This window comes from Uranotaenia lowii, chromosome 2 (genome assembly GCF_029784155.1).
Source record: "Uranotaenia lowii strain MFRU-FL chromosome 2, ASM2978415v1, whole genome shotgun sequence".
In the NCBI taxonomy this organism is placed as follows: domain Eukaryota; kingdom Metazoa; phylum Arthropoda; class Insecta; order Diptera; family Culicidae; genus Uranotaenia; species Uranotaenia lowii.
The window spans coordinates 359418759-359440070 of NC_073692.1; the positions used below are offsets into that span (position 1 = coordinate 359418759).

The 21312-nt window shown below is 34.6% G+C and overlaps 2 protein-coding genes across 2 annotated transcripts; one reads left to right on the forward strand and one right to left on the reverse strand.

Annotated features, from left to right (window-relative positions):
- Positions 1 to 11457: 11457 nt before the first annotated feature.
- LOC129743107 (eukaryotic translation initiation factor 4E-like) lies at positions 11458 to 11880 on the reverse strand. The gene has a single exon (XM_055735066.1). The coding sequence runs from the start codon at positions 11878 to 11880 to the stop codon at positions 11458 to 11460; it is 423 nt and encodes a 140-aa protein (XP_055591041.1).
- A 1624-nt stretch (positions 11881 to 13504) lies between these two features.
- On the forward strand, positions 13505 to 14561 carry LOC129748798 (uncharacterized). The gene is made up of 2 exons (XM_055743553.1): positions 13505 to 13620; positions 13689 to 14561. The coding sequence occupies exons 1-2, from the start codon at positions 13564 to 13566 to the stop codon at positions 14412 to 14414; spliced, it is 783 nt and encodes a 260-aa protein (XP_055599528.1). The 5' UTR covers positions 13505 to 13563; the 3' UTR covers positions 14415 to 14561.
- The last annotated feature ends 6751 nt before the right edge of the window (positions 14562 to 21312 follow it).

Below are 21312 nucleotides of genomic sequence, written 5' to 3' on the forward strand. Positions count from 1 at the left end.
ATAAGTAAATCCGTACAAAAAGCACCGGTGATAAACTTTTATTCATTCCTTTATTTTTCACTACTGACTAACAGTTCTTCAATAAGTTTTTACACTTCTTGAACGGTTTACACTCCTTGAACGGAATCGTCAAAGGACCAATCGGATATATTCAGTCCATTAAGAACATTCTTGACGATCAGCCTTAACCATCTGAATTGATTCTAGACATCTCAAAGCGCGTTACTTTCAAGTATCACTTTTACATGCCATTGTCCAAAATTTTCTAGTTTGAACGAAATAGTGATTAACTTTTAAGGATTTTTTTTTCATTATGCAAACGAACAAAAAGTGTTACGAAACTTTTACAGCAATTTTCTTGAGACATGCCAAACAGTTCATACGACCTGTTCAAAACTGACCAAAATTTTGTTTTTTTTTTCTCAGTTTGGTTTTGACAGTTCTCTTTGGTGTGTTTGGAGACATCTGGTGGCCCAGCCAAAAAACAAAAATTGGTTCTAAACGATCGTTGGAAATTTTACACAAGTTTCGTGGGCTAGCTTGTGCGTCTGTTCTCTGTGGTGAAAGTAATAAACGAGTAGAAGTCGAATTTCGTTGTCCGTCGCCATCTTAAATTCCAAGATGGCGGCTACCACTCAACTTGAAAATACTGTAAATGACTGAAAATCGCCTCAAACCCTTACAATATGGGTATTGGTTGAAAGAGATAAACCAGTAAAAGTCGAAGTTCGTTTTTTGACGCCATCCAAATTCAATATGGCGCTTTCCGCTGAATTTTAAAATGTTGTAAATGACTTATAATCGTATGAAACCCCAACAATATTGGTATTGGGGGAAAGCGCTAAACGAGTAGTAGTAGATTTTCTCTTTTCGCTTTACTCTGGAATGCTGTAAGTGACTCAAAATCGCACAAAACAACCACAATACAGACCCCGATCGTTTTTGGCAACATTCGATTTTGGCAACATCCGATTTTGGCACATGTCCCAAAATCAAACAAATAACAGAAACAACATTACCATATAGTTTTCGCTATAATAGGACCAATACAATTTAGACATATTATCATGATAGACATAATACAATGACATAAATAGCAAATATGACAAAAAACAAAAACTATCGACAAAACACGAAAAGTGTTAAATGCATCAAAAACATGATAAAAAATGTAGTACTAAGCTGGAGGAGGAAGACTGAAATTTGCTGTATCGTTTTCTGTATCGTTTTTTTACTGTCGGCAAAAAGCCAGCAATTGTAGAAAAGGTTTGTAAACGTTCAAATTTCAACTATAGATGATCAATTTCGTGTAGCGAGTCATGTAACTCAGTTGTTTAGGTGCTAAATTTAGATTTAGCTATATTTTTAGGACAACCATTAATCAAATAAATTTTATTTATCAGCTTCAAAACTTTTGCGAAATTTGAGCGACTCAATACGCCTGATCATGCAAGAATTTGCAGAGCAAAACAAAACCTAATTAAATCATTGTTTTATGCAAAACAAGTGCTTTTCAGCATCAAACAAGTTTTATTAAAAATCACTAAAAAAGGAAGTAAAATTTTGAACCTTCGCACTGGTCGGTAGATTGATGAGAGAAATTTGACGTTTGAAAGATTTTTTCTTTTTTTATTGAGTCTTCCTCCCCCAGGTACTAAGTAAAAACAAAGTTGGGAAAAAAATCGTTCGATTTTGACAACACAAAATGTTCGAGCGGGTTGCCAAAAACCATGACGGTCTGGTTCTTCTAGTTTATCCCTTTCAACGAATACCAATACTGTAAAGCTTTCGTGCGGGTTTTAGTCATTTGCAGAATTTTAAAGCTCAGTGGAAGCCGCCATATTGGATTTCAAGATGTCGTTTGATAGAAAACTTCGACTTTTACTCGTTTGGTCCTTTCACACAATGGCCCATATTGTGGGAGTTTCAGTGTTTAACAGCATTTTAAAGTTCAGTGAAAGCCGCCATCTTGAATTTCGAGATGCACCTGATAGCGAAATTTGATTTCTTCTAGGTTAGCCCTTTAGCCTTTCATGCGATTTTTAGTTATTTACAGCATTTTAAGGTTCAGTGAAAGTTGCCATCTTGAATTTCAAGATGATCTGATAGAGAAATTCCACTTAAACTGATTAAGTCATTTTACCGAATGACCATATTGTGGGAATTTCAAGTGACTTTCAATGATTTCAATCATTCAATGAACAAATTAGATTTTTTAGTATACAATCTGCTAAAGATAGTGCTTTTTCAATCACTGAAACTTGCGTTTTCAAACAAAATATGATATATAGGAAAAATCACACTCAACACTTCAGAACTATAAGGGAGTACAATTTTAAAATTTTTTAAGTTTTGAATCAATTTTCAAAACTTTACCCGACGGAGTGAAAACTAAACGAGTCCTTTGTCAACGAATCATCCAAACAATTTTAAATCGAGTTATTAGCATAAAGTGTTGCTAATTATTCAATAATTCTACTAAAAGTGACAAAAAGAAACCAAGTTATTCTGCAATTATCGTGATCCGCTTCAAATGTCAATAAAACAGGACTAAGTCTGTGATAGATTTCAGACTTGAAAATTGAATCTACGTTTTCGCAACCCATCAACGTCAATCATCCCACAACCGGACTTCAGCAATCCCGTGGAGTTCTAAAATTGCACCCGCGCGATGAAAACGGTAGCGAATCGCAATTAGCGGCATGTTATTTCCCTGGAATGAGCCTCCGGGGCAGTTCTTCGGTAGCGAATTAGCATCAGCACCGATGCGGAATTACAATTATTGCGGAGCGCCGATTCCGTTCGACCAGATCACGTTATCCATCGCTATAGAAGGAATGTATTGGGCTGGGCTCTCATTTCCCGTCACTCGTTTTCTGCTCCCAAAAGGCGTTCCAGTATTGTATGATGTGTGAGCTGAACTCGTGTGTGCTCGGGTAAAATGTTGCATATATCTCGCGGAACGGATGCTGGGATGAAAAACAAAATCCCAGGCAAAGAGGCAAAGAGCTAAATTACAGGCTTGATGCATGCATGCTCCTCATCTCTTTTTTCACTCGATCGTCGATCGGACTCGAGGCAGGCATCGTCACACACGGTGCAATTTGCCACGGACCCCCATCCAACTTCGTCCTACCCGAAAGAGAACGTTCCTCTACCGCAAATGACGAATGATGATGGCGCCGTGACGGAAATCGAACCTCGATTGATTGGACGGATCCGAACGGAATCGGTAATGGACATTGCGTTCGCATGTGTTCGAGTCCTATTAATTGAGGTCAAAATGGACGACTAATTGGCAGGTTGCGGTACCAATATGAATACCGGAGCTAAGGTGGTGCCGAAAGCGATTTCTCCCCATAGTTTTAGAGCTACAGAAGCCTTTCAGATTTCGTTCGTTCTAACTGTGTTATGATTGGTTCTGCGAAAAAAAGATGGAAATCGGGTGGGCAGCTCGGTAGCACTTGATCACGAAATATGTTTAATTCATGGAAATCATTATCGAAAGCGATGACTCACTGATTGATTCGCATATCTGGAATTGATCAACTATTCTGGAAATAGATTTAAAGGAAAAAGTAGCATTCTAAACAAGATTCTGCGTTTTTTGTTTATTTTCCACTAGCACGGGGGCAAACGTTTTCTTCATAAACAAATAAAATCGTCACTCGGGACGATGCATATAACTTATATGCATTTTATTTGTTTATGAAGTTTGCTACAGTAGACTAAGTCGATTCGGGGTCATTTTTGAATTTCTCAAACACTGGGGTCATAAAGGCTTCGTTTAAGTTCAAAACTCATCTATGATTTTTTGCAGATTTTTTATGTAACGTTTACATGAGTAAATTTAGACTTTTATGTTTGTATGGGAAAATTAAATATTTTGTACTGAAAAATCAACGGAAATTTTTCGCTAAAAACTTTGTCTGGACGGTAATTCATCCAAAGACGGTAATAAATAAATAAAGACTGGAAGTTCGTATCTAATAACGCAAAAAAATTATTAGCTGTTTAACAGGGGTAAGTCTTTTGGCATTGATAAACAATAAATTATATTAACATCACTGCTGTCTACACTGAACCAAATCTGACTATGGAATTTAAAGGGTCGATACAATAAATCTTATCACTCAGTTACGGATAGAAGCTAAAGATAAATTCAGTACAAATTATAGGAAATCCAATGAATTCAAAAAATTTGCTATGCCAAGCAAAACATACAAGAATTTCCAATAAATTTCATTAGTTTGGAAAAAAAGACATTTGGCGGGATAATTCTTCCATTCCGTGTTTTTGAGATCGTTTTGAGTTTGTTGGTTGTTCGATTGGTAAGTAATTTGTTTTTCATATGATAAGCAAAATAGAAATGGCTAATGCATCGTAATAAATGATGTTATATGTATCTTTCCTTAGGTAAATCATTGTGGCCCAGAGGGTAAGCAGCTTAGAAGAAAAAAATCCGGATTTAAGCGAGGACGAGTACGATTTTGTACTACTGCACAGCAGGTAATCCATGTGCTTAAGCATAAATTATTTTTTAAATTCACATTGTGGTTTGTTTTTCAGATTACACAAACTTGTCGGAATAGTTGGAAAACATTTACAGAATCATCAAAGCAATATTAAGCAACAGCAATGAGGATGTGGTCAGCTGCCACCTTCACCAGATTAGCTTAAAACACAAAATTGGAGCATGTATCAGACGGCACATTGTTATAGCCCTCCAGCAAGCAGTGTTAAATTTGTTGTGCAAAATTCAGCAAAATAGTTGTTCTGTAAAATAAAAGCAAAATTAAATTCAAATAAAACAAAAAGGTAGCATATTTTATTACGCGGATAAAAATCATTCATTTCATTGCATAAAACGATAAATTGTATTAATTTGGCTCGCTTTAAAATTCATTGGAATTCCTATAAATTAAATCAATGATCTATTGATAAAAAGTATTGGATTTTCCTTTAGTGCAAAAATACAAGAAATTCTAATAAAGCTTATAGCCCGATTTTGTTCAGTGTAGCGAAGTATTGCATGAACAGTAGTCATTCAATACCTCGCTATAGGCCCCAGCAGTGATGTCAATTGAATTTATTGTTCATCAATGCCAAAACGTACCCCTGTTAAACAGCTTTAATGACTTTTTTGTTTAATAAAATACGAAGTACGGTCTTCGACAAAGTTGTTTAGTGAAAAATTACCTTTGAAGAATTTATTAATTGGCACAAAAACAATAAGTAGGCTCGATTCCACAGAAGAAACAAAAATTATGTTGATTTTTTAGTACAAAATATTCAATTTTCCCATATAAACATAAAAGTCTAAAATTACTCATGTGAACGTTACTTCTAAATTCAGCATAAAATCATGAATAAGTTTTGAACCAAAACGGAGCTTTTTAGACCTCAGGGTTTGAAAAATTCAAAAATGACCCCAAATCGACTCAGTCTATTGCTACAGCCTCAGTTCCTGTGAAAAATTAAACGAAAACGCTATTAGACTGAAGCTTATCCATTTGTAGAATAATTTCCCAAGTTACACTTCCTGTTTTCACGATATTCTGCATATTAATTTTTTTCTCTCTCTTATTTGTAAGCATAAGCAAATGGGCATAAAAAGTATAAAATTTACTCTATTGGTGCACGCATGCTGGTCAAGCAATAACGGTGGTGTAAGTCTGGTAATAGACAGAAGAAATTGAGGGATCTACAGTACACTTCTACAATATACTAAGACACTAAACACTTAAACACTCAGACATTGTTTTTGTTGGTTATATGTCTGTTACATTTGTTGAATATGAGGGTCTTTTTTCATTAATACTAGAAAGACCGCACCAGTTAAAATGATTGGTTGAACACTTTGTTTGTTCAATACCTTTTAAATACTTCGCTTTAAAAATTTGCAAAAAATACGAATTTTATATTCTTTTCATGAATTTTGAATCTCTACAAACTGTGTATTTTTTATTTCAATACCTCTTTTAATAAGCGAGAAAAATTTCACCATGGACACTCGGACCGTGACCAGTCAAAATGACTGGTAAAATTCACAACCCTATAACTCAAACAAAATATTTTTTTTTCGCTTGCATTTGGTTTCATTTGCAATCTACATTCAAGACAATGAGCCCTAGTTGATTTATGATGGACAGAAGTGTGGCATTCGTTATGAAATTATTGATTTTCGATGCGAAATCATGAAGATTTATAGAAAAAGTTCTCGGATTGACCGCTGTGTGGCGCTTTAAGCACTTGACTTCCAATTTTTTTGGTCTGTTTTGTTGCTCAACTATAATCGAACTTTCTGTCAAAATTCAGCGAAATTTCATCAGAATTTGTAAAAGTTATGTAAGATTTAATACATGTCCATTCGAGTAATCGAGTAGTTTTAGGTGATAAATATGTTTTATACTAAACTAAATTGAGTTAAATAATTATGAATTGTGCATTTATTTATTTAAATTTGAAGACAACAGCTGTGAAACTGAATAATTTAAATGATATTTTATTATGGGTGCACGGAATGACTGCAAATTCACCGTTGTAAATTGTATAGAAAGAAATAGTTCTCAACTTTCTTCTGACCACAAAATATTTTTGAATTAGATATGATAGGTATTTAGAATGCAATATTGAACATTCGAAAAAACTTTTAAGGAAAAACAAATCAACTAGTACATTTTACAATGTTGATTCATTATTTTAATTTTCACTGTTTTCCGTCGCACAACATAACTTAATGCATATAATTCCTATCATTCACTCGCTCCATGGTAACCGTTTTCCACTTTCTTGGATGTTGATCAGATCTTATCAGATAAATATACGAATGCAAAAACCTGTTTTTTGATAATAAATAAATAAATTTATTATTTCAAGATATAATTGAAATATCTCTTTTCCAGGAATGAAAAAAACGGAACTTAAAATAAAAATGACTATTTAAATCATTATGTCTCAACATGAATGACATGGTACACTTTGGTTTAGTTGAGATTTTTAAAAATGCTTTTTTAAAATCTGCAAAAAGTCCAATATTTGATTAAAACGTGGTGAATCCGTGCACCCATAGTGAAAAACCATGTATATAACACAATTTTTTTTTGAATCTATAAAAGTTTTTAATCCTTGCCTTTAGCATGCAAAAAAAAAGATTTTGGATGAATGGCGGTGAATTCGTGCACCAATTGTAAATTGCTCTTCTTATAAAAAAATATTCTTCAAAATGCTGGATGGATGGATGCATGGCCGTAGGAACGTGGGGGGGGGGGGGGGGGTTTGGGGGTTAAACCCCCCCTCCATGAGGATCCAAAACTGCAAACAAAGTATTCTATTCTACACTCAAAATTTTAAATTCCGAACCAAATTATGATAATAGAGTAAGGTTATTCAAGAGTAACAATCTAGACTAAAACCTTATGCCAAATCCTCAAAAATCCATTCCAAGTCCAAAATTCTGCAACACTTTTTCAAATTTTCTCACTTGTTCATCGAAATTCAGGTCTGAATATTAAATTTTGAATCAAATTAAATCCATTTCGAAGGTTCTGATTCCAAAATTCCTACCAAAAATTGTATTCCTATTTGAGTATTTCGGATTCTGTATCCAGTTAAGGATTCTTGATTTTCAGTTCAAATAATCATAAGAAATAGAAATGAAACGCTGCTTTGAAATTCTGGTTAATGATGTTGGTTTTGCATTACATATCAAATTTAAATCATGTTTTTCGACATCATATACATTCACAATATTTTGATAAAAGTTTTCCGAATATGAGAAAAAGTAAAATTTTGTTTGATTTTCAAATTTGAAGTTGTTAAACTTAATTCTTACACAAAATTAAAAAACTCAAAGCTTCGAAATGGAAATCCAAAATTGAAAAGTCAGATGAAAGTATTTGTAAATTCATATTTTAATGCTGATTCACAATTTAGATTAAAAATAAATTACAGCTTAAATCTAAATTCACTATTTAAAATTTTGATTTAAGCTATAGTTCAGTATAGTTTTTGAATTATAAATTCATGAATGAGAGCTCATAAAATGACTCATAAAATTCTTACCTGGAATAAGATTTGAAAATCGTATTTTTTGAACATTTCAGAAATCGTTTGGAAACTCGGATGCAGATTCAAAGCGCAATTTTTGAATTCAGGTTCAGAATTACGATTCAGAAGGCAGATTCAAATTCAGCAAAAGGTTAGGTCTGTTAATAAAGCTTACAATCAATATAGATTGTTGAGGAATTTGAGAGATCATGAACATAACACATTGCGGACCAAGTACGAGATATCTCGTTTTTTCGTTTGCCAACGGAGTGCTACACTTCGAAGCATAACTCAAACGGACTGAATTTAGTTGACAAAAATTAACACAACATTTGCCGTAACTAAAAATGCTAATTTTGTAAAATTTAGTCCAGAGGTTTCTGAGATATAGAATGCTGAATTTTGGTGCTTCTAATCATAGATTTCTTCCCCGTCCTTAATGTGTTGATATTGTTTGTCAATTCAATTTCCAGGATCCAATTTCAAAACAAAATTAGTTTTTTTCCTTTTTTCTCAGGGATTTTAAACCAAGTCCCTGAGAAAAAAAAAATTAAAAAGTCAATTAGTTTGTAAATACAATGTTATTCATAATCTCAAAATAGAGGTTGAATTTGAGTTCGTTGTACTATCCGAAAAAACCCAAATTGTATTTAAAAAAATCATCATTATGGAATTTCATTGGAATCAATTCAAATTCTTTATGAAAAATAGTAACTGTTAAAGAAACATCTTCACCTACAACTTGATTTATTTTCACCAAAGGTTAAAATTATTGAATTTGCAAAAGAGTTTGGAAGATTGGGCTGGATTTATTTGAGTATAAAATAAGTTTTTTCTATCAAACTCCTAAACAAATTCAAAGATTTTAACCATCGATGAGAGCGAATTTAACTCACCTTTTAGGTTTAGGGCCAATCTTCTTAAGTTACTATTTAAAACGAAGACTCATAATGTCGAAGTACTTAAAAATTAATTATCATATAGTTGCAAACATAATTTCTTCCCATTTTTGTATTGTTGGGCAAAAAATCATAGGTAAAAACCAGTCATCAAAACTCCCCCCCATGAGTCGGTTCTTCCTACGGCCCTGGATGGATGGATGCTAGAAAACATCAACTAAAACAAAATTTAAGTGGAACCTTGCACCAATGGTCAAAACCCATAGCCATCAAACATGATTTTATAATTAGATTGATAATGTGTTTTAATTTTTTGATAATTATTTAAAATATTTATTTTATGACATACACGCATTCGTCAATTATGCCAAAAATGAAGTGATTCCGTGCACCCATGGTGAAAAAATATTTCTATTTTATTACAAAAATGATATCGAATGATAAACAAAATAATTTCAAAAGAAAAAAGTTAAAAATATTATGATATAAAAAATTTCCACTTTACCAGTCATTTTGACTGGTCACGGTCCGAATAGGGATGTTCAATTTGCCGGTCCTTCTAAAGGGTGATACGGTCAAAATTTGGTCAAGAAAAAACGCGTGTAAATCGGTGAAATCGTTTATTTAAAAAATCAAATTAAATTACTATTTCAAGTTTAATTAGTATAAAATTCAGGAAAAATATTCAGTTGGGCTTCCGCTTTTCCAAATTCGAATTGCCGGGCCTTACGCTTAACCCCTGCCATCAGATTTTGTACAGCCACCTTGTCCACCTTCTTCACCACAGAAAGCCAGTTTGCCTTGAACTGCTGCTCGTCCTTAGCAGTTTTTTTTTATCTTCTTTGGGTTCCGCTTGACAATAGCCCAGTATTTCTCAATTGGATCTGGACTTGTGCTCCCTACAAGATACATACAGTATTCGAAATTTGCTACCAATATTTGTTTGAGATCTTTTTGCTTATATTTTTTCGATTAGTAACGATACTTAGATATATGAATGAAAAACTAAAAAACATTCAGTACTTGAGAGCAGGGCAGAGAAATTTCATCGTCACCCATCGAGAAACCATGCCTATGACTGAGTTGAACCAATCACACTCATTTGAAAAGCTTTCAAATGAGTTCACGTTCTACATCTACTCTTTCTTCCTTCCGTCAAATGAGGTAATACGATCATCATAGTCACTGTGTTAAAATCATCATCATTGAGACCGATGAATGAAATTAGAAAATTCTACTGCAATGAAGCTGTTCTTGTATCACCAACGAGCAGCTGTTCACAGCATAACTAATAATTAGGATTAGTGAAGAAGTACTTAGTATTGGAAAAATTCCAATCTTATAATGATTTTGTTTTATGATTTTGATTGAGAAGTGATTAGATGTTATGAAATAAATTATATCAATTAGGAAAAAGATGGTTGTAATAAAAACAATTCACATGATTTGTTCATCAAAAAAATTATTTTCAAATCTCTTCCTTTTAAATGATTTTCTTTTATATTTCAACTGATTTCTACTTTTCAGCTTTAAACAATGAAACTAAAATTTTGATTTTTTTGAAAACCAACTTTGAATTATTTTTCTCCGTCTTCTAGTTTCAAACAGTTTGATTAATGAAATCAAATGATAAGATCAGGAAAATATGGTTGAAATAAAAACAAATAAGGCGAACAGGACAATGTATTTATTAAAAACACTTGAACGGAGCTTGAAAAATGAACTGAACATGAATGAGTGAAATATTAAAGTTAAAGATTAAGTAAATTACTTATTTAAACGTTATTGTTCCATTCCTGCATGTTACGAACAATTATTTCAAAAATATTTTTGTTCAGCTTCAACATGAGAATATTATCCAACGATTCTGTTGATAATGCAGTCCTGTGGTCCGAGAAAATAAGAGAAAGAGCACTAAATGCACGTTCTACAGACACTTGATTGGATGGAGCGGAAAGCACTACTAACGCAATCGAGTACAGGTCTGGCAGCGAATTTTTTTTGGACATCCAATATGATTTCACATTAATCGAGCTTGGTTGTCGGCTCTCAAATTCAAAGCTATACAGCTGAGCTTCAAATGCATTTGATGTTTTATCAGCTCTAAACGATAGTCCTCCAAGCTTCTGTGTAATGTAATCATCGATAGAGGAGTCCTGTATCTGTACAATGCTAGTGTTCTGGTTGGAAGTTGAAGGTCTTGGGCAATTTCGAAGCAATTTCATCCGTTCCCATGTATCTATAATGAAAGCCTGAAAAAAATGTTATTTAAATAAATATTTTACAAAACTGTTTGCTTAATTACTTTTATGCATTCTCTCTGTACTTGTATTAAATAAATTCGAGCCAGGATAGTTCAACCGAGGGTCCAAGAATAAAGCCGCTTTAATAGCGTTTGTAATAGGGAAAAACTAGGCTTTCGGTTGCCCATAATAATGAAAAAACGTAAAATTTAGCTAATCGTGTTTTAATTTTTGGCAACAAATTTACCCAACCTTCCTCTCACAATTTATGGTTCGAATATGGCAAGAAATCGACTTACAGCTTTCTCCGGCATCGGCGCGTCCCGGTTCATGACGGTGGAGGTCCAAATCGCAATTTTATCCATCTTCTGGCGAATGTTCACGACGGCACCGCAGATTTCTTCAGGATTATCGACAACCTTGCCGATCAGCCACAATGTCATATCCAGCCAATGTTTGTCCAATTCGTGGCGCTGCTGCCGGAGCACGTTGATCACCCACCGGCTGCCGCGGAAATTCTTCTCGTCTTCCCACATGTTCTTATCCGGTTCCTGATACCCGAGCGTCCACTGGAATTGCAGCGGATTCTTGATGATGCGATCCGGATCGACGATGCCGTACTGCTCGGTATGATTTTGCTCGGCGCTCTCCGGTCGTCGCTCAACCTCCTCATCGGTTTCGCCAGCCATGATTGCCCATCGGCTTAGCTCGAGAAGTGTCTCCCCAGACATGTTGATAGAGACAGGGGACAGGGAAATTTGCTTCTCGGGGGCTTTTCACTGGAAATCCGCTACACTTCCATCGAACTCTGCAATAACCGGTTGCCGTTCGCTACTTTACCGCACAATTTCTCACTGGTAGCGCTCTCAATCCTCCTTTAGTCAGAAAATCACTCCTTTTTTGGCAGCTTAGACCGACGTCATCTCCTTTTTTTTTCTTTTTTTTCCACAGGTTCCACGTCACCTGACGCACACTTTTCCGCAAACTTTTTGTTTTTGTTTTTCAGTTTTGCGGGAGCTGTGGGCTGTCGGGTTTATTTAAAATAAACTCGATACAGTGGGCCAAATCTGGTCGAACAAAGTCACTCTTAATTTGTTTTTGATTAGGGTTGGGTTTTTTCTAACAAAATGTTGCCAATTTTTTGCTCGAATCATATCGAATTATAGTCAACTCAAACATTTAAAAAACCAAATGTAACACGTTGTTCTGCATGATCATTCCTAATCTTCTATTCATAGCAATGATAAGTTTTGTACTATAAGTATTATTTTGATGTTTTTCAATTTCCATGGATGCCATAAGCCATTTCAAATAGAAGTCGTTTAAGGAGACGTGTTGCTTTTGAAGGCATATTGTTAAAGTGTATACTGGTTTGAAGGCTTCCAGAAACAAGATTATAAAGCACCAGTCCTCTGCGGTAAGTTCTAGAAAAAAATATAATTGACTTTTACCTTCAATCACCCCTCGACAACTTACACAAGCTCTCGGTCTAACGATTCGCTTTCATCCCCACACACACACTCATAGAGTTTACCGTCTCACATCCATTCGATCTTGAGTCAGCGTGTCGACCGGTAGTGAATTACTCAGCAATTATTTAAGTTGTGAAAATGCAGTAACCGGAGATTTTCCATGCGGACGCGAATCCTCATAATTTGCATTATTATGCAGAATATCAATTGTCTGTATGATGAATAGGTTTCACAGAAAAATCTGCAGCAGAAACTGATGTTCGAAAAACCGAAATTTTTATCAAATAGACTCTGTTCATTCATTAAGAGTTCCCATTTGGTAATTTTGTTGAGTTGCTGGTAATGTATACTTCACTACTGAATATTGTTGTATTCTTTAATAGTTCCGCAAATTTTATTTTTTTAATTGGCAATTGAAAATATCTTGTTCTACGGTATAATTATTCTCGTAGGTACACGCTTCCCAGAATCAAACATAAATAAATAAATTACATATGCAAGTGTTTTTCCTATATTATTCTAAGTATATTGGTGTGAACCACAAATGTAGTCTATAAACTTTGGAAATCCGGCAAGAGCGTCAGTAACACAAAACAAATTGATATCTGTCCACAGAAAATAATCAAGACAGCTCACTGCCATCGATACAACTGTTCGTTGTCACTTCACCAGTCACCAAATGATTAACTTTCCAACCGTTCGACAAATTTGATACTTATCTGTTGTTTCCCACGTATTGGATACTCGCCCAATTTTTTTTTTATCTATCGCAATATAACGTCTTCATTACAACTGATAATACGAAGTCCGAACTTAACTGTATGATTGAACTAAATTATGATTGATATTTAAGGCACCTTCGTCCGGGAAGAGGAGTATTGTTTAGCAGTGAACTTCAAAATGAAAGCATTTATCGTTCTAGCAGCCGTACTGGCCGTGGCCAGTGGAAACTCATTGGTAGATTTAAAGATTCAAAATGAAAATTTTAAATTATGTTTTTACATGAGTTATTGTACTTATTACAGATCTGCCGCAACTACCGTTCCGGTGCCTTGATCCCAAATCCGGAGAACTGTGCCGAGTTTTTCATGTGCCGCCCGGGTCGTGCCATCAAGTTCACCTGTCCCCAGTTCACCCGATTCAATCCCAGCCTGATGGCTTGTGACCCAACGTCTGCCGTAGTTTGCAAACCTGGACATCTCCCGCTGGACCTCGAATTCACCCCAATCAATGCCGGACCCTCGGTCATCGAGCACACCAACCCAATCTGCGTTGATAAGAATATGAGAATCCTTTTGGCTAACCCGAACACTTGCAACAACTTCTACCAGTGCTCTCCTACCGGAGCCATCGCCTTCAGTTGTCCACCTGGAACTTTGTTCGATGCCAACCGCCTGTACTGTGAACGTGCTGATTTGGCCAGCTGCTCGGCTGCGATTCTCCCGGAAATTCCAGTGATGCCAGAACTGCCGACATTCCCGGAAGTTCCAATCATTCCACAGCTCCCAGAGGTTCCAGTCGTTCCGGAGATCCCCGTTATGCCGGAGATTCCAGCCATCGTCGATGACACCTACGTAATAATGCGTTGCCGAGGTCAGCGAGAAGGTGCCCGATTCCGTCACCCCACGGATTGTCGCCGATATATCGTGTGCAGCAACATGGGACGCAGCCAAATTTTCTCCTGCCCAGCGAACCTTGCTTTCAACACCGCTTTGAATGCTTGCGATTGGGAGAGGAATGTCAAGTGCTAAAAATGACACACCTGAAAATGTAAACAACAAGAACACACTAGTAAGCTTCTCACCCATTTTTAAGATGGGATCTAATTTTTCGACACAATAAAACATCCAGAAGACTACCATATTAAATCCAACAATGGTGGTGGGTTTTAAAGGGAATTAATTCGTTTTTATTTCCTCCGAATAGGTGATAAAACTTCCATTTCCAACAACAAACTTTTCATGTTTATCGCGGATCTTACGTTGAGATTGTTTTGTGCCATGTAACACACGTCTTTTTTATATATCATAGAAGCTCTCAGTCTCTCCCTGAAGAGGTGATTATAATTTGTCTAAACGCAGATTAGGCACAACAGCTAATTAAGTCATTATCACAATTAGGCCTAAAACGGCCGGCGAACGACCTGCGATCGACCTGGTCAGAAGCTCGAGACCCAAACTGTTGTTTTATATGATTGAACGCGTTAGCTTTGAGTTGAGCTATCTGGGTTTGCATGTTCGAATCTTTGTCCATTGATATTTACCTTCTTGAAACATGGTAGCTTCACATAAAAAAGCCAACGAACATTCAACAAGCTTAGGAAGAATTTTTCTATTGGCAGATTGAGCCACGTTCAGCGACCCATTCGGGTAAACCGAATAAGCCTCAGTTGGGCATGGTGCCTTCTGGTAGGCCAAACAATGATATATATCCACACCAAGGTTATTATGATCAGCAAAACTTCGTAGGAACTATTGCATTAATGTTCATAAAAAGCTATATTAAATACATCACCAAAACTCTAATAAAGCTAAAATCATATCCTAGAAAAGGCATGACAAGTTTTTTAAATTTCGTAAAATCATTATGCTTTAAAATTATGGTCACTGGAGATTTTAAAAATGTAATCAACATCTTTTCTACTGCCGGTCAAGATTAAACGTAAAATGTGTATGAAATAGTAGGGGAAAGGTTTCCTAAATGGGCCTATCGGGTTAAATGACCCTACGGCTGTTTGATGAAATGGCTGACTAGACAGCTTATCTGACCAGTGCATTTTGAGGGTGATATGCTTAGAACATAGGGCAAGAAAGAATTTTATGAATTTACAAACTCAAAAAAATTTAAAAAATCATACAAGGTTTCGATACATTTTGATGTAATATTTCGACTTTTAAAAATTATACGTAAAGAAGCTTAAAACAAAAACAATGATGATTTTTGTTTCTTACTCAAATGAACTTAAGAAATAAAACATATTTCAGCTTTTGTGGAGGTTTAATAATGATTATATAGTGGAATAATAGAGTGTTTTTGTATGCCCCCATCGTGTTTGTAAAATGCCTCCTTCCTAAAATAACAGGTTAATTAGAATAAATATATGATTTTTATCATTGAACCTTAAAATCTGAGCTCTGAATAACATCTTAAGAGAGAATTGAAGATCTAAAAACAGATTTGATAAAGTTTTTCTCATGGCTGAACTGCCTCCATAGTATGGCAACCCTAACTTTTGTTTTATTCCATAAAAATATAACATACATAGATTTTTATAAAACTTCAGCTTTGTCGTACGGAAATTATTACTTTCTAGCTGTTTCAATGAAATTATACGGATATATTGCCCAAAAAACCGAAATTTTGTTCAAAACATAACTAGGCGCATTTAGCCCGCACGGTTTGAGGTTTGGCATTTTAGACAACACTTATAATAAAATCGTTTTCTTGGAAACAGAAGAACATTTTAACATAAAAAATACTCCAATGTATAGAAAACAGATGCCTTCACACGTGTATATAGTTTTTGTACACATATTCGATGTGATATTTGATTAAATCAGTGTTCTGCTTAATAGGCGCATATAGCCCGCTCCTCCCCTACCTTAAAATAAATGATGGTCAATCATGATGAAATTGAAAAAAAAAAATGTCCGGAAAAAATATTTTCAAATTCTTGATATTGTGAATCCATCAATATGGTGTCATTTTGTGCCTTTCGATTTTGCAATAAACATGGCGTTAGTCAATTCAATGCTAGTTTTATTATGGTCAGATAAATGGCTAATTAATATTATAATGGTTTCATGAGAGCCATATAAAAGGTAAAATTTGACGTTTCTCTCGCAAGCCAACTTATTACACGCTTAGGATGAGTTCCTCAATTCTGAGTTGTTAATCATAAGTTTATACAGTAAATGAGGACAGACTTTTCAAATGAAAAGGGATTGGTTGTGAATGACCCTTCTTTGGAATAACCATGAGTTGTAGTCGAATTTCATTGTCTGACGCCATCTTAAATTTCAAGATGGCGTTTTCCTCTGAACTTTAAATTGTTGTAAATGACTTAAAATTGCATGAAACCTCAACAATATTGATATAGGGTAAAAGGCTGAACTAGAAGATGTTAAATTTCGCTATCCGACACCATCTTAAATGCAAGATGGCGACTTCCACCGAACATTAAAATGATTTTAATCACTGAAAATCGCTTGAAACTCCCACAATATGGGTATTGGGTGAAAGGCCTACATTAGAAGAAGTCGAATTTTGCTATCTGACGCCATCATTAATCCAAGATGGCGGCTTTCGCTATACTTTTTAAAGCTGTAAAATACTGAATATCTCATGATGGTGACTTCCGCTGATCTTTAAAACGCTGTAAATGGTCTAAAGTCTCATAAAGTTAAAATATTTTATTCAGAAAAATGTTGAACAAGGTAAATTTGATGAAACTGAGGACACTTTTTATTGATTAAACCACTTTAATAAAAACAGGAGAGAAGTAACTCTCTTGGTTGGAATTTGTAAAGAGACTATATTGAGGAAAGTTAAAAAGCTCTCAAGAAAGTAACTTTACAGGCAAAACATGACATTGACGATTGCTTAGTACAAAAAACGAAGGATCAAACATAAGCGTTACAAATAATTTTCGAGCACTTTTCTTATAACATCCATTAAAAAAATTAAAATTATTAAAATTATAATTATAGCATAAAAAATATTAAAAGATGTAAAATAAAAAAACAAGTTCATATAAATAAAAACAACATAAAACAAAGCTTGTAAGATTAAGATGTATTTGAATGGAATTGGATTAATCAAGATCAAACAAAAACAAGATATGTCAATATCGAGTAATTTGAAAAAAAAAAAATTACAAAAAATTAAAAAACTAAACGTACCCAAATCAAATAAAGTGGAATACGATCAAACAAGAAAGAATAAAAAAAAGACTGAATCAGATTGACCAAGGCAAAAAAGATTAAAGAGTTTCAACATGATAAAAGTAAATAAAATTTAATTTAGTAAACAGACTAGAAAAAAAACAATATATTAAAACAAGGTACAAGAAGACAAATCCGTATAAAACAATATAAAAAATGGTGAACAAAACAAACCATATCAATTACTACGAAACAATACAAAACCAAAAAAGGTATAACAGAACATCATGAAACAAAATAAAACAGGATTTTACCAAATTTTACAAGATGGAACAGGATAAAACAACCAAAAACAATTTAAAAATCAAGAAACAAGAAACAAAAGTTTACAAAACAAAAAACAAATTTAAGTACACGAAACTAGTGCTATTATTGATTTTGGTTACTCGCGGTTCACTGGTAACAGAGAAAGATTTGGTTCCGAATTCGTAAACGCTCCTTTAATCCGTTCGAAGGAAGTATGTGGAACGGATTAAAGGAGCGTTTACGAATTCGGAACCAAATCTTTCTCTGTTACCAGTGAACCGCGAGTGACCAAAATCAATATTTTAAAATCGTTTAGTGACCTTTCTTTTTCTTTTCTCCTTTCTAGATTCCAGCCTTTGCACTCGCTATGACGCTTCACCTGCTCGATGATGCCTACTCTAAATTGTATAGTTTCGCACTTCCGGATAACTTAGGTCTTAGCTTGCGTAAGCAACCCCACCGGCACTTGCGTACTTATTCGGTTAAGTTATTTGCCTAAGCACGTAGTTTTTCAAGTTCAAAACATTGGAAGGAAATGTTTTGAATATGAATCAGTTTTAAATTCTTGCTAGTATTTTTTGACCTTTGTACGTATTTTCTCTCGAGAATGGTATGCCAATAGTGCATATGTAGTACATGCATTTGCACAAGCTGTATTCTTCCAAATTTTCTCGTTTTACCAATTTGGAATATGATTTTTCATTTAACAAATCTCTTTGCTCTCCTAGTAACTCCGTTCAATAGAATCTCTTCACAAGTGTTCAAATGTGAATCGCAAACGCATCGCTTACGGTCCCATTGTTTCTGAAATCATAGAAGAATATGATCTAAATTACATCAGTTATATCTGTAACGTCAAGCGCAAAATAAGTGTATTTTCCTTATAATGGACAAGTATTCAGTCCGTTCTCTCTTTGGATTGGCAACAGAATTTTGTGGAGGTAAATGTCCGTTCATATAAAGATATTTAATTGTAAAAATTGCATCACGGTTATTCAATCATTGAAGCCGTACAAATATCGTTTCCGTGGAAAAAAAATTAAAAAAAATATATATATATAATTTTTAGGGTTGCCTAAAGGCTTCAATATTCCCTATTAAATCAAGTTTTTGATCAAAACTTGTATCGCATGTTGACAGTCATATCTGTTTCACCTAATATATGTCACTTCTCTTGTATTGACACATGTTCCCTTAGCTTTAGAATGGTTATAGTGTTAAGAAGAGTCAAAGCTCCTTTAATATCGTATTCTGATATTTCGTATCATACGTCAATCCTGGTTCTGGAATTCACTGCTACTGCTTCGTGCAGTGTTAATATCGCTTGTATCAATTTTGGCGTCTCAGAAGCTCATTGTAGTCGTCTAACCAGAGCGCTAACTGGTTTGTTAAATAAAAATATTTAATATCAAGACTTTGTGTTCTGAATCTCCTGTATGGTTAAGCTATGATTCAGAGGTACTATTGTACCTATATTTACCTTCCACTTAGTGTGTACATGTCCCTCTTTTGCCCGACTTCATTCTTTTTAATGTATGTCAGAATTTAACAAAAGAAGTTAAAAAATGTCCTTATTTCCAATATTTTGATTGAAAAAAAAAAAAGCTTCATTGCTTAAAAATCCCTATGTGGACAGGCTAAATGCCAACTTTGCCATTATAAAATCGTTTATTTGCCCTCATTGTAGCATCCTGGTTAGAACATTTTCTGATCATTGTAAACTCATATCTCCTGAATTTTGTAGTTGTGTATCAATAATGTATGATTCTTTTAGCTCATATATGCCTGTTTTCGATTGCTAGAAAGCTTTTATGTACTCTCGCCTATCCTGATATAAGTGTATCTCATTCTAAGAATTTAAACTAAAATAACAATCTGTCTTTTTTCACCCAATTTGGTTATAAGCTTCAATGCTTCAAAATTCCTACGTGGATCGGCTTTATGCCCTAAATATTTATTTATTTTCTAATCCTTTTATGGTTTTCAGGTTTCTCAGGTATATGATGAAATCTGTAAAAAAAAGGCTAGGCACAATTTTCCCGTTTGTTTGGATAACGTGCCGCTATCAAGCCTACCCCTTTTCTGATACCTGATACCTTTCTAGATTCCAGCCTTTGCAATCGCTATGACGCTTCACCTGCTCGATGATGCCTACTCTAAATTGTATAGTTTCGCACTTCCGGATAACTTAGGTCTTAGCTTGCGTAAGCAACCCCACCGGCACTTGCGTACTTATTCGGTTAAGTTATTTGCCTAAGCACGTAAATTTGAAGTAGGTCCTTTTTTTCTAATAGAGCCTTATCGTAGAATTAAGCTATTCTTCAAACACCACTTGAATTCAACTTTCAAGAATAATTTTTGTTTGTTTACTTTTGTCTACGTTTTGCTACTAGTCTTCCCGCTTAATTTCAACTTTCTTTTCTCACATTCTCATCGACCCAATTTGAGAACTGTCATCTATACGAGTGCGTTCAATGCTGTCGGCACGTTGGGCCCGTTCAGTGACAGCTTTAAAAGTTTGGAATACGTAAGAAGATAAAAAGTCGCGAATGACATAAAGATGTCAACACGCCTATAATCAAAACAGAAAAAAAGTAAGAAGATAAAATAACACGAGATCAACAAGACTTTCCTTGGAAAACAAAAATTAAATGATAGAAAAGTTGAAACAAAAAAAAACAACATAAAAACTTAAATATTAGACAAAAGTAGGTAGAAAATGATAAAAAAAACCAGATCTATCCAAAAGGAAGTTTTCATTTATTTCTAAACACTTAGAATGTCTACAATTTTTCTTGTTAAACCTTGTTCTGTCAAGTTTTATTTTCAATCATCGAGTTCTGTCATGTTTTATCTTGTTTAAATTCGTTTTAAGTTGTAGACGCTTCATCTTGATCTTCTTTAGCATCTATTTGCAACTTATAATGTCAAGCTGTACTTTTTTCGTTATCTTCTTTCATCTTGATGTTTTATTTATTTTAGCTATTTAGAGTTATCCTTCGTCCCTTTCATCATATATTGTGGTTGTTTTATACGATTTTCAGTCATTCACAGCATTGTAGAGCTAAGAAGACGCCGCTATCTTGGATTTCGAGATGGCGTCAGATAGCGAAATTCGACTTCTTCTAGCTTTTCCCATTCAACTAATACTATTTGGTGGTTTCATGCGATATTCAATGATATCGGAGGCCGCCATCTTGGATTTCAAGATGGCGTCAGATAGCGAAATTCGACTTCTTCTGATCCCTTTCAATTCAAACACATATTTTTTTATTTTCAATAATTTACAAGGGTGCTTAATCGGTATAGCGCACGGCACCCTTCCAAATAAACGAATTTCAAATCAAATCAGTAATTTACAGTATTTTCAAGTTGAGCGGAAGTCGTCGAATTTTAGTGTTTTTTCTATATACAACTTCGGCTGGTTGTATACGTAGTAGATATGAGTAGTCAACTAAGC